Source organism: Gossypium raimondii, chromosome 13, assembly GCF_025698545.1.
Source record: "Gossypium raimondii isolate GPD5lz chromosome 13, ASM2569854v1, whole genome shotgun sequence".
NCBI classification, from domain to species: Eukaryota; Viridiplantae; Streptophyta; class Magnoliopsida; order Malvales; family Malvaceae; genus Gossypium; species Gossypium raimondii.
In genome coordinates, this window is record NC_068577.1 from 53,844,334 (window position 1) to 53,854,691 (window position 10,358).

Consider the following 10,358-nt stretch of genomic DNA (forward strand, 5'->3'; position numbering starts at 1 on the left):
AATTCAGCAGATAAGTGTATGCATATGCTAAAACACATATATATAAGGGTACATATAAAAAGACGAAATTTAGTAATCTCTAAAAACATGTATATGAGCAAGAATAAGAAAATGCCTATGTATTATAAAATATGAGAATGGTGAAAATAAAATAATAATAAGTAAAATATAAATAAAATATGTACATGTGAAAATCAATAAAATAAAAATATAAAATTATGTATATATGTTTAAAAAATAAAAATGTGTCAAGATGTAAAAAATATAAAGCATGAGAAAATAAGAAAATAAAAAAACTATATAAAAAGAAATTTAAAAAACGAATGAAATATATGAATGCATGTATGAAAGCTTAATATATATATATATATATATATTAAATATGCGAATGTATATGTGTAGTAATAATAGTAATAATAATAATAATAATAATAATAATAATAATAATAATAAATATAACATGATTAATAAAAAACTAAAACAACAAATTAAGGATTAAATTGAAAATAAACGAATTTTTGAAGCCAAATTTAAAGATGGAAATTAAAAAAACCAAATTAAGATGCGTGCAACAGTAGGAGGATCGAAAGGGTAATTTACCCAAACTTCCCAAACGCTATGCAAAGAACATGGACCAAATTGAAACAGTACTAAAACATACAGCCAAATTTTAAAGAAATAAAAGACTGATTTAAACACCCCTCATAAAACAGAGGACCAAATGGGAAATTGGCCCATTTGAAAAAAGTGCGCGGATCCTGGGACCGGGTCGGGTCACCGCCCGAGTCATGGCCCCCATACGGCGTCGTTTTGGTCTTGTTATAAAATAAAAAATTTCCTTTTAAAATTCATTTTCTTTTCCATTCTAAATAGCAGAGAAACCCTCTGCTAGGGTTTCTCCCTTTTTTATGCTGCCGCCGCCACTCAAGCCATCCCACAGCCTCCGACGACACCCCAGCATCCGATTGCGACGGAGAGGGGTCACCGCGACGGCACGTCGGCTCCGGCGATTAGGTGAGTTTTCCCTCTCCTTTTTGATTTTTTGTTTACAAAATAAAATTAATAAAAATAATAGAAAATATACAAAAAAGAGAACCCCGATTAACCTTTGTATTTTAGAAATTTCTCTGTGTATTTTGCCCCTATCTTTTGTATCCTTTTTTACACTGAAAATATTGGTCTTTTATAGCCGAAAATGGAAAATAAAAATAAATCCAAATAAATCTATTTGGTTGTTTGTTGGCCCGATTTTTTGCTCTTCTCTTTCGCTTGTTGCAGGTACGTGCTTGAGGAGCGACATTTGCGGAGGTGTGGCGTGCGTGAGGAGCGCCAAGAGGAGCAGCGAGGCTTGACTGCGGCTAGCTAGAGAGGGAGGCTACTTAGGGTTTCTGAAATTTTAATGTTTGGGCCATCTTAGGTTTAGTTGGCCCTGATGTATATTTATTTGGATCGGGCATATTTGGGCTTGTACAGCTTCTATTCAGGATTATGAACTAAATTCCCTAGATACCTAGGGAGGATGAAACCTATGATGAATCTTATTATTTAATTTATGTTTTTACGCGATAAATACTTGATTCTTGTTCTGAATTATGTATGCTTATTTCGTGTTTTAATATTTTTAGGATATTAATTCATGTTTAATGTGCTTATTTCAGTGGATTAAAAGTCTCTGTTTAAAAGTAGATCTAACATAATTGAGTGAATTTCCATGCAATCCTAGAAATAGGACAACATAAATCTACCGGATTAGAGTCAAATCTAATAGGGGAATCCATAGATCGAGTTAATGTGACAATAAGGGTTTTAATTAGAAAGAGATTTGAATTAATCAATCTAGAATCAGTTGTTCTTACTCTCGAAAGAGATATTAACATAATTTAAGGATTTCTATGGATCAAGATACAAGTGAATAAATCGTTTAATTCAGATTCAAAATAATAGGTGAAGTCTAGGTGGATTCTTTCCCGAGTATTGTCTTTTTCATTGGTTATCTTCAATTATTTTCCCATTTCATTCTCTGTGGCGTTCGTAGTTAAATTAGGTTAGTAAATTTAAATTAAAAACAATCATTTCAATTTATCGGCTAAATAATAGGAAAACGGTAATTACTAGTACTTTTAGTCCTCATGGATACGATATTCCCTACTCACCATAGCTATACTATTGTTCGATAGGTGCGCTTGTCTTTGTCGTAATTATAGTTAGTTTAGTGATCATCACATCTATTCTTCTCCTTTCTATGTTTAGAGCACTGGATTGATAGTTAAACCGATCAAGTCATTAATTTTTATTATTGATGAATGTATTTGAGAAGTCTTTATATTACAAGAATTGAATCAAATTAATCCTCTTACTATTAGTTTTTTAAAAAAATTTATCCATTTAATAATATATATTTTAACCCTTTCTTATTGTTCCATGTTGAAGAACAAATGGGTTAACGAGAAATAGAATAATTAACAAGATTATCTTCAGTTTCTTTAGGCATGTACAAGCGAAGAGAAGCCAGTTGGAGCATTACTTAACTCACTCTCCTCCACGCTTGCCCACCCCATTACCAAAGAGCTACCTCCTGAACAAGCTGGAGACATAGATACTGATGAAGACGACGAGCTTCCACCACTCCTCACCAAGCTTTTCCTCATTTTTCTCCACTCTATCCCTTTCATGCTAAACCTACACCGACTTTTCTGCCTCCAAATCTCCCCCTTGTTCTCCTTTAATGACTCACCACTTCTTTACTCACGTCCCATTTAAGATTTTCAAAGCCTTCATTTTCGAACTTGAACATGAACACTGCTTGCCCTTTGTTCAAACCTTGATTAAACAGTCAGTTATATACGTCCCACGAGACCTGTATCCATACCCCATCAACTACTTCAATCCTCTCATGGCCTCTAAGTTTCCATTTAAGTCCCTTTATTTGCAAAAACCTTTTTTTATCCACTCTAAAACACAACTTTGCATCCTCGTTTACCTTACAATCAATGGAGATCTCCCTGTTTTTGCCTCCGAATCTAGCTTTTGTGTTGTAAACATCGTTGCCATGCATTGTTCTCTTTTCAAAACAAGAGCTCAGCTTCTCCCGAGCTTAGATTTCAAAATTGAGTTTAGGGTGTTAACTGTTAAGTATGGTTAAATGTAGATTTTAAGTTTCTTTAAGTTTGATTCTTGTAAAAAAGAAATTTTGTTAAAGTAAAGAGTGTGTCAATATGACATTATTTATCAACACTGATCATTAAATTGAGTATGATTGTGGTAAATTCTCGGTTTAACCAATCTAAACCTCTGATTCCATCTGATTCTAATAGTGATTGACATCTAGTTAATGAGGTAAACACAAAAGTTGTCAAAGTCATAAAAAATGAAATATTTGTTTACTTGATCTGTATATTTCAGTAATGCTTCGTAACCCGTTCTGGCGACAGATACGGGTTAGGGTTGTTACATCTGGAATGTTGTGTTTCGTGATCATTAGACTCATGCGATTTGAATGATCTCACCTCTCAAAATCCCTCTTAACATCAAGGGTGCTTTCCGCAGTGAGAGGTGCAGGTTGTTCTTCCCTTAGTGTAAGGTCTATGTCCATACAACCAAGCACTGTAATTAAGTGCATTTTCCATTACTTAAAATTAGTCTCATTAAGCATGGGTATATAATTTATATTAGCTGATATTGTGGTAGCAAAAGATGAATTAGCTGAATATAGAACAAATAAAAACAAGCTTAAATCAATATTCATAAGTAAACAATAAATTCAAGATAATGGCTAATCCCATCTCAAGATACCAAACACCACATTAATATCAAGTCTTTGGACAGTAATAGTAACAGTAAGCGATACTCTTGTTGTAGCAATCAAACATTGACAATAAATTATGTCAAACAATTAATTAATCTTTGGACTAACTTATTACTCACATAAAATACCTTATAATTGTCACACATTTATCACCACAGATGTCATTGAAATTCTGCCAAATATTAACTTACCTTTGGGTCAATCAATAAACACATAAATCACAAAAACATATAATCATCTTAATATTTCAAATAAACTAATCTACACAAAAGAGGTCACTTTGGCGGCATTTTGTTTCAACTAATTTATTTAAAATATTAGACATCCTTAATTAAAAGTCAAAATCTGAATTTATTTGTTTCAAAATATTTACCTTAATTTCATCTTTCAATCAAATTAAAAGATAGTCATATATATTTATACCAAAATATACAATTTGTATCAAACTCAACTATATATACTAAAAATAAATAAATAATTCTATTTAAAAATATATTGATAAACTCGAAACAACCCAAATTATGTGAATCCAGCAAATCATCCAACTAAGCATGCAATTCTGCTCAAATTTGCAAAGTAACTTTGTGAAAAGAAAAGTAATAAGAATCGCCCATATTAATTCACATTCAACTTGCACAATGTGCAACACAATAGTGAGTAGCCAAAGTAAAACGTCTTTAGCCAAAATTCATAAAAACAATAACCCTAAAATTTCATAAATCCAAAAGATTTAATAACATCAAATCTATATAAAATTAATTCATTCTCAATCATTCGATATGACGAGGCTCAGATGCCACTTGTTAGATTTGTAAAATAAATCTGAAATAAAACTTAATAAACCAGGATCTATCATGTTAAATCATCAAGATTAAATCAAGAACAAAACTAGATGCAAAAGCGTACTTGAATCCATGAATTCTTTGAGGTTTTACCGGGTCTTGGGGATTTAATCTTCCAAATTAGCACACAATAAATTCAGAAAATATTTGCTCTCTCTTTCCTAATGATGGGATATTAGAAAAGATATCTTGTGTATAATTTGGGGACAATAACCCTAATATTTATAACCTTGGCATATTAGTTCTAATTCCTAATTAGCCTATCATTAATTCGAATTTTATATATTTGACCCATACTTTATTTAATAATTAAAGCCCAATAAAATTCTAACCAAATTAGACTACTTTTAATTTGAGCTAACCTATCATGATAGTAAATAATAACATGTAATTACCTTTATTATAAATGTGATGTTCATATTTTACAACATTTTACATCCGTACTTCTTCCAAAAAATAAAGGATTTGATATGGAGATAAAAATGGAGAGTGGAGGAGGAAAGGGAGGCCGGGAGAGAAAGAGGAGAAGAGGTAAAGCAGTGAGAGAAAGGGTGAGGTGGAGAGAGTGGCCGTAGCCGAGGAAGGGCGAGACCAAGTGAGGGAAAAAAGGCCGAGACTTGTGTGGTAGAGACTTGTAGCAATGTTAGTTTTAACATAGGTTTGCTGCGGTAGTGCCGACAGGGCAAAGTGGTTGTTGCTGTTGCCTGCGGTGGTGGACTGATGGTGGTGGCATTGGTCGGACTTTGTATTTTTGTTGGCTTGAGATTGTGAGATGTGAGAGGTTTAAGCTTTTAAATTTCAAGGGCTAGGGGTACAATGTAAAGTATATGCAACTATTTACAAAATATAATTGGGTAAATAAACAACATCCAACTAGTTTGTAATAGGCTTATGAGAAAAATTCCCACAGCCTTGTTTTTTTGAGTATTATTGCATGTGTTAAGAAAAGATAAATCACCAATGACTCTTTCATATTGTAATAGGCTTATATATATACTTTTTGTTTTTGTTTTTTTTTCAGTGCTTTATTAGTCGTTTATCATAGATATATACTTTCCAAGGTGCATGCAAGCTCAAAATGCGTCTGGAAATGGATAAAGCAAAAACTGAAGGAACAATAAGGGAAAAAAAAGGGGCAAAAGGTGCCTTATATGCCGTGTGAACTCAAGTAATGTTCAATATATGAGAAGGCTGAGCTCAACATTAACATCTATAAATCTTAAAGGCAAAGCTCAGAGCCCTTAGCTGCTCTAATTGATCCAAGGCCAGAAAGACTACTTTTCATTAGATGGTCCAATAACATTTTTCTTATTACTGGGTCAAGGGTGTGACTAGGACCTTAGCCATGTGGATGTTGGCCCTAACATGATCATCCATGAGTGAGAGAGCAGAGACATTGCCATGCATTGCACCATGAACCTAATTCCAGAGCAGCTGTTTGAATCAAGTCTTGTCTGCAAAAGTTATAGGCCTTACAAACAAAAGTCTTTGCTTCTTTCTTGTTAAGCAATTTTGAAGGGGTTTTATTTTTTCATGCACCAGAATCATAACTGGTTGAAAATATTTTGGCCTTTTTCAAGGGTGTCTGTCACCAAAACTTTTTCTGGTCCTGAAAAAAAGGAATTTAGCCTTTTTGAATTGTTTTTTGGTATGGCTCAATTGACCCAATGCAAGCACACTTGGTGGGATTACCATGATTGGTTTTGACTACATTTCTAATTCTAACCGAGGTATGTTAATGATAGTTACCCCTTTGAAAAGTTACAAAAACATCAAGGTAAATACATGCATCATCAAATGGGTCACCTGGTAGACACTACGACCTAAACAGAGGTTCTCCAACACTTGGAAATTTGGAAAAAAATAGCATGTAGTTGCTAAGAATGGGTTAAATTAGCGAATCAATACCATTAGCATGGAAACAAATGTAAAGACCAGTTGACATCCAATGTATTAAACATTGAAATTGAATAGTTCAATGGAACTATAGTGAAGCAGTTCCTCAATCATTTGTTCAATGTGATCCTCTCAAGAGGTTTAAACTGCTGGGTGGTTTCAACTTTAGCTTTCTTGACTACCCAATTGGCTTCCGTGTCTTGAACTGGCAGCAATGGTCTTTTTTCAACTACACTAACAACTCCCTTTCCATTGTCTGTCCCTGCAGCAATGCCATTGTTGCTGTCAACATGTGGAGTTGGCGCCTTGTTTTGTGTCCCCTGCCCTTATTGTTGTTTGGTCATTTTAAATGAAGCCATGTAACATTTGTGTAGTTTAGTTGTATAAGTTGCTGAAAGAAGCTTTGATGATGATGATGATGATTGAAGTGCAGTTGGATTGTAAGGGAAGTTGGTTTTAGCCGCCATGATCCACACATAAGCCTAGCAGCTTCATCGTAGGCACGGGCCGTATCTTCCACCGTTTCAAATGTTTCCAGCCATATTCTAGTTTTCCTGCAGAGATGGAGCATTTCATTTAGTTCTCACGAAGAACAGAAAAGAAAAAATTAGTAACATACATGAAAGGCTTAAGTTGGGCTTATCTTGGGTTCCGGTCGTTGAGGTTTGAGCATTGGATTTTTCAAGATTGATATAAGGTAATTTGGATAAATTACAACATTAGTCATTAAACTATTAGTAAGTTTACGTTTTGGTTATTCAATTTCAAAAAGTTACAAAACGGTCATTGAATTATTCAAAAGTCTTTATTTAAGTTACTGGGTTGCTAAGTTCTTATTTATAGAAGTCTGGCTAGTGAGCTCCAAAAGACGATTTGATGATTAGTACGGTAGATTAGTATCCATCGACGAGTAGAAAAGCATACCCTAAATTTAAGCCGATCTGATGGTTAGTGTTAGAGATCGTAAAAGAAGGTTGTTTTTATTTTAGTTCGCGGATTTGTGATGTTAAAAGCCGTTTCATGAAAAAAAATGAATTGTAGAAGAGAAATGGAAAGAGAGCTTTCAATTAATTTAGTGACTATTTTGTAACTTTTAAAAATTGAGTGATCAAAACGTAAACTTATTAATAGTTCAGTGATCACTTTAAACTGGTGTTATTTCAGGTTCAAATTCAATGGAATTGAATTTGGATTCGAGTTAATCGAATTGGATTTTAGAATTTTGACATGAAAATAAGGGGTTCAAGGGTCAATTTTTTTTAAGTACAATTAGCTTTATTGCCATGTGATATGATTGTTGAATTAGTAGGAATTGGAAATTTCAAACTGACCCAATTCAATTCACATGATTATAATAATAGTTTTTGTTCCACAAAACGATTTTAGTATATTTTGGACTGTTGATTTTACCACCCTTTTGTCCTCATGAATGGTTTTGTTATGTTTGAGGCAATGACTTAAGCAAATACACCAATCGCTCCATAAGAGAACAGGCAATAGAAAAGCTTATGATGTTCTTTAGAATTTACAGCAAAAGGGAAAATCTTTCAACATATTTGTTTAGGCAATTTTGTGTGTGTTGGAATCACATTTAAATGGGTAATTTGGTTTGTATCACGTGGGTGTATTTAGTAGATTATTATTTCATACAATGCCACAAAAGAAAAAAAAAAGAAAAAAAGCAAAGCTAACATTGTTGAGCAAGCCTTGGATAACTCCACTTGTTCTATAGCTTCACTTAGGTAAATTTTCTCAATTAGCTAAACATAGTAATTTTAGTTTCAAGTATAATAGTGTGACTAAGCTATGTAGCATATGGATGGAGAAAAGGACCATATTTTTGTAGGACAATTTGGTAAATATTCTCATAGGTGTGGATTAGTGTAGAATTGAAAGAGGTTTGGGGTTTGCCTTTGTTTTATTTCATGTGGATTTGGATGTTTTGTGAGATTAATGTATGGAAAAAAAATTAAATTCATAAATTATCTAATTTTTAAATTATGTTTTATTTCATAATTAATTAGATAGTGATAACTTTCATATAAAAAAATAAATGGTTTGAAGTATGTAGATTTAGGGGCCGAGAGGCAAGCAAAGGCCTAGGATCCCTAAAATGAAAATTTTGTGTATTTATTTCTCTAAAATTTAAAAAATTATAAATTAATAAATGATAAAATTACATTTTAAAAATGATAAAATTGTGAGCTAAAAGTTATATTCTAGCTACTATAAAAAAATTTAATTTAATTCCAAAAACCTAAACCCATTAATAGGAAAAAGCATCCAAACCATAACGGGTTTGGAGCATCCGCCAATCATGCTCACCTCCAACAGGTTGGCCATACTACCACAACCCAACAGGTTCATTGACATTGAAGCTCTATCACATTCCATCCGGTGGCTCACTAGGTGGAAGATGATACTTAGAGAAAACAACACATCAAAGGCTCGGTTGGAAACTAAAAGAGCGAGCCTCGGTAGGGAGAGGAGAAGAGAATCTCCAACAAAAGTGTGAGAAAGCTCCCACAAGCAGACGATCTAACCCCATTGCATCTCGACGATTGGAGGCTGAAGAAAAAGAAAATGTCGTTAGATACCATCTTTATTTTCAAAAAAGAGAATAATGACAAGGCTAAAGGGAAAAAGGAAAAGAAGAGACGAGGAGGTAACCACAGAAGGAAGCATTTAGGGAAGGTAGAGCAAACAACAACTAATATTTGAGAAACTAGAGATAGATGAAGTAATTCCTAGAGGAAAACTAATCGTTGTCATATCCAGATTGAACTGGGAAATGGTGAAATATTCATAAAATCCACCTATTCCTGTAAATTTTCTAAAAAAAACTGGTAAATTTGAAAATTTTCGGCATTTATTGATAATTTAGTCCAATTTTTATTGTGCTTTTTCTTTTCCTAATTTTAATAAATTTGAAAGAAATTGAATCGATAATTGGCGGTGACTCTTGAATTGCATGTGCTTGATTTTGACATCATCCTTGTATTTGTATGTTCATCCCTGCTTGGGTCAGCCCATGTGCTTAAACCTTAAAAGAGTATAAACGCCACAAAACTGTTGGTTTTATATGGATTTGGCCCAACTTCAACCATGGGTGCATAGCATCTTAAGACCTAAAAGTTTCATGTTTTTCATTTACTCCATTTTCATCCCTAAAAATGCAGTCAAGCATCACATGCATACCAGTTTAAGAATAAGAGAAGAAAGAGAAACCTATGACGAGAGCTTTGACTGTCTTGTTTGGGGGGGTGTCTAACAAAAATTATGACCAAGACTTGACATAAGAAAAACGAAACCATCATGTCGTGAAGACTACTACATAAGCTGCTATATCAATTCATCATCAATAATGCTATCAATCAGCTTATCCTAAATGGTCAAGCTTTGAAGTTTCAATGTCTTTCCAAACATGGGTGAAGCGTATGTATGAACATCAATGAATAGAAAGATTTATATCAGCTTTTTCACCCATAGTAATTTGTATCCACCATGGAACAGTGAGTTTCCTTGAGCAAGAAAATGATCGATGTGACATTACATAACAAGAAACGTGTAAATATATATATATACATCATGGAAGCCATGGTCGTGTAACCTTTAAAATGTTTATGTCCTTCGATTCATTTATTTTTCATCATCTATCATTGTCACTTATGTTTGTTTGTGGGGATAGTTGCTGCTTCATTCAATATGTTTCTGCTCCCTATCCCTATCCCTAACCCCCCGCCCCAAATTATCTTCCATTTCTCACTTCATTACCATGCTTTGCCATTTGCCCTTTACCCCTTTGCAAGCATTGA

General features: G+C 33.5%; 1 protein-coding gene, 1 long non-coding RNA gene and 1 pseudogene across 2 annotated transcripts; all 3 read right to left on the reverse strand.

Moving 5' to 3' along the window:
• Positions 1 to 2,483: 2,483 nt before the first annotated feature.
• On the reverse strand, positions 2,484 to 3,055 carry LOC105781705 (uncharacterized). The gene is made up of 2 exons (XM_012606221.1): positions 2,870 to 3,055; positions 2,484 to 2,720 (listed from the first exon to the last, which is right to left on the reverse strand). Exons 1-2 carry the CDS (start codon positions 3,053 to 3,055, stop codon positions 2,484 to 2,486), a joined length of 423 nt encoding a protein of 140 aa, XP_012461675.1.
• A 3,444-nt stretch (positions 3,056 to 6,499) lies between these two features.
• On the reverse strand, positions 6,500 to 7,114 carry LOC128036226 (ethylene-responsive transcription factor ERF003-like; annotated as a pseudogene).
• Positions 7,115 to 8,648: 1,534 nt separating this feature from the next.
• Positions 8,649 to 9,763, reverse strand: LOC105781133 (uncharacterized). Its single transcript, XR_001129515.2, has 2 exons — positions 9,214 to 9,763; positions 8,649 to 9,111 (listed from the first exon to the last, which is right to left on the reverse strand). It is a non-coding gene; the product is annotated as an uncharacterized LOC105781133 (long non-coding RNA).
• Between the last annotated feature and the right edge of the window lie 595 nt (positions 9,764 to 10,358).

Bases quoted from the DNA above. Each gene is read 5' to 3' on its own strand.
- LOC105781705 (XM_012606221.1), bottom strand. From the start codon at position 3,055: ATGCATGGCAACGATGTTTACAACACAAAAGCTAGATTCGGAGGCAAA. The intron at 2,721-2,869 runs GTATGGATACAG...GAGTCATTAAAG, and splicing joins GGATTGAAGTAGTTGATGGG to GAGAACAAGGGGGAGATTTG.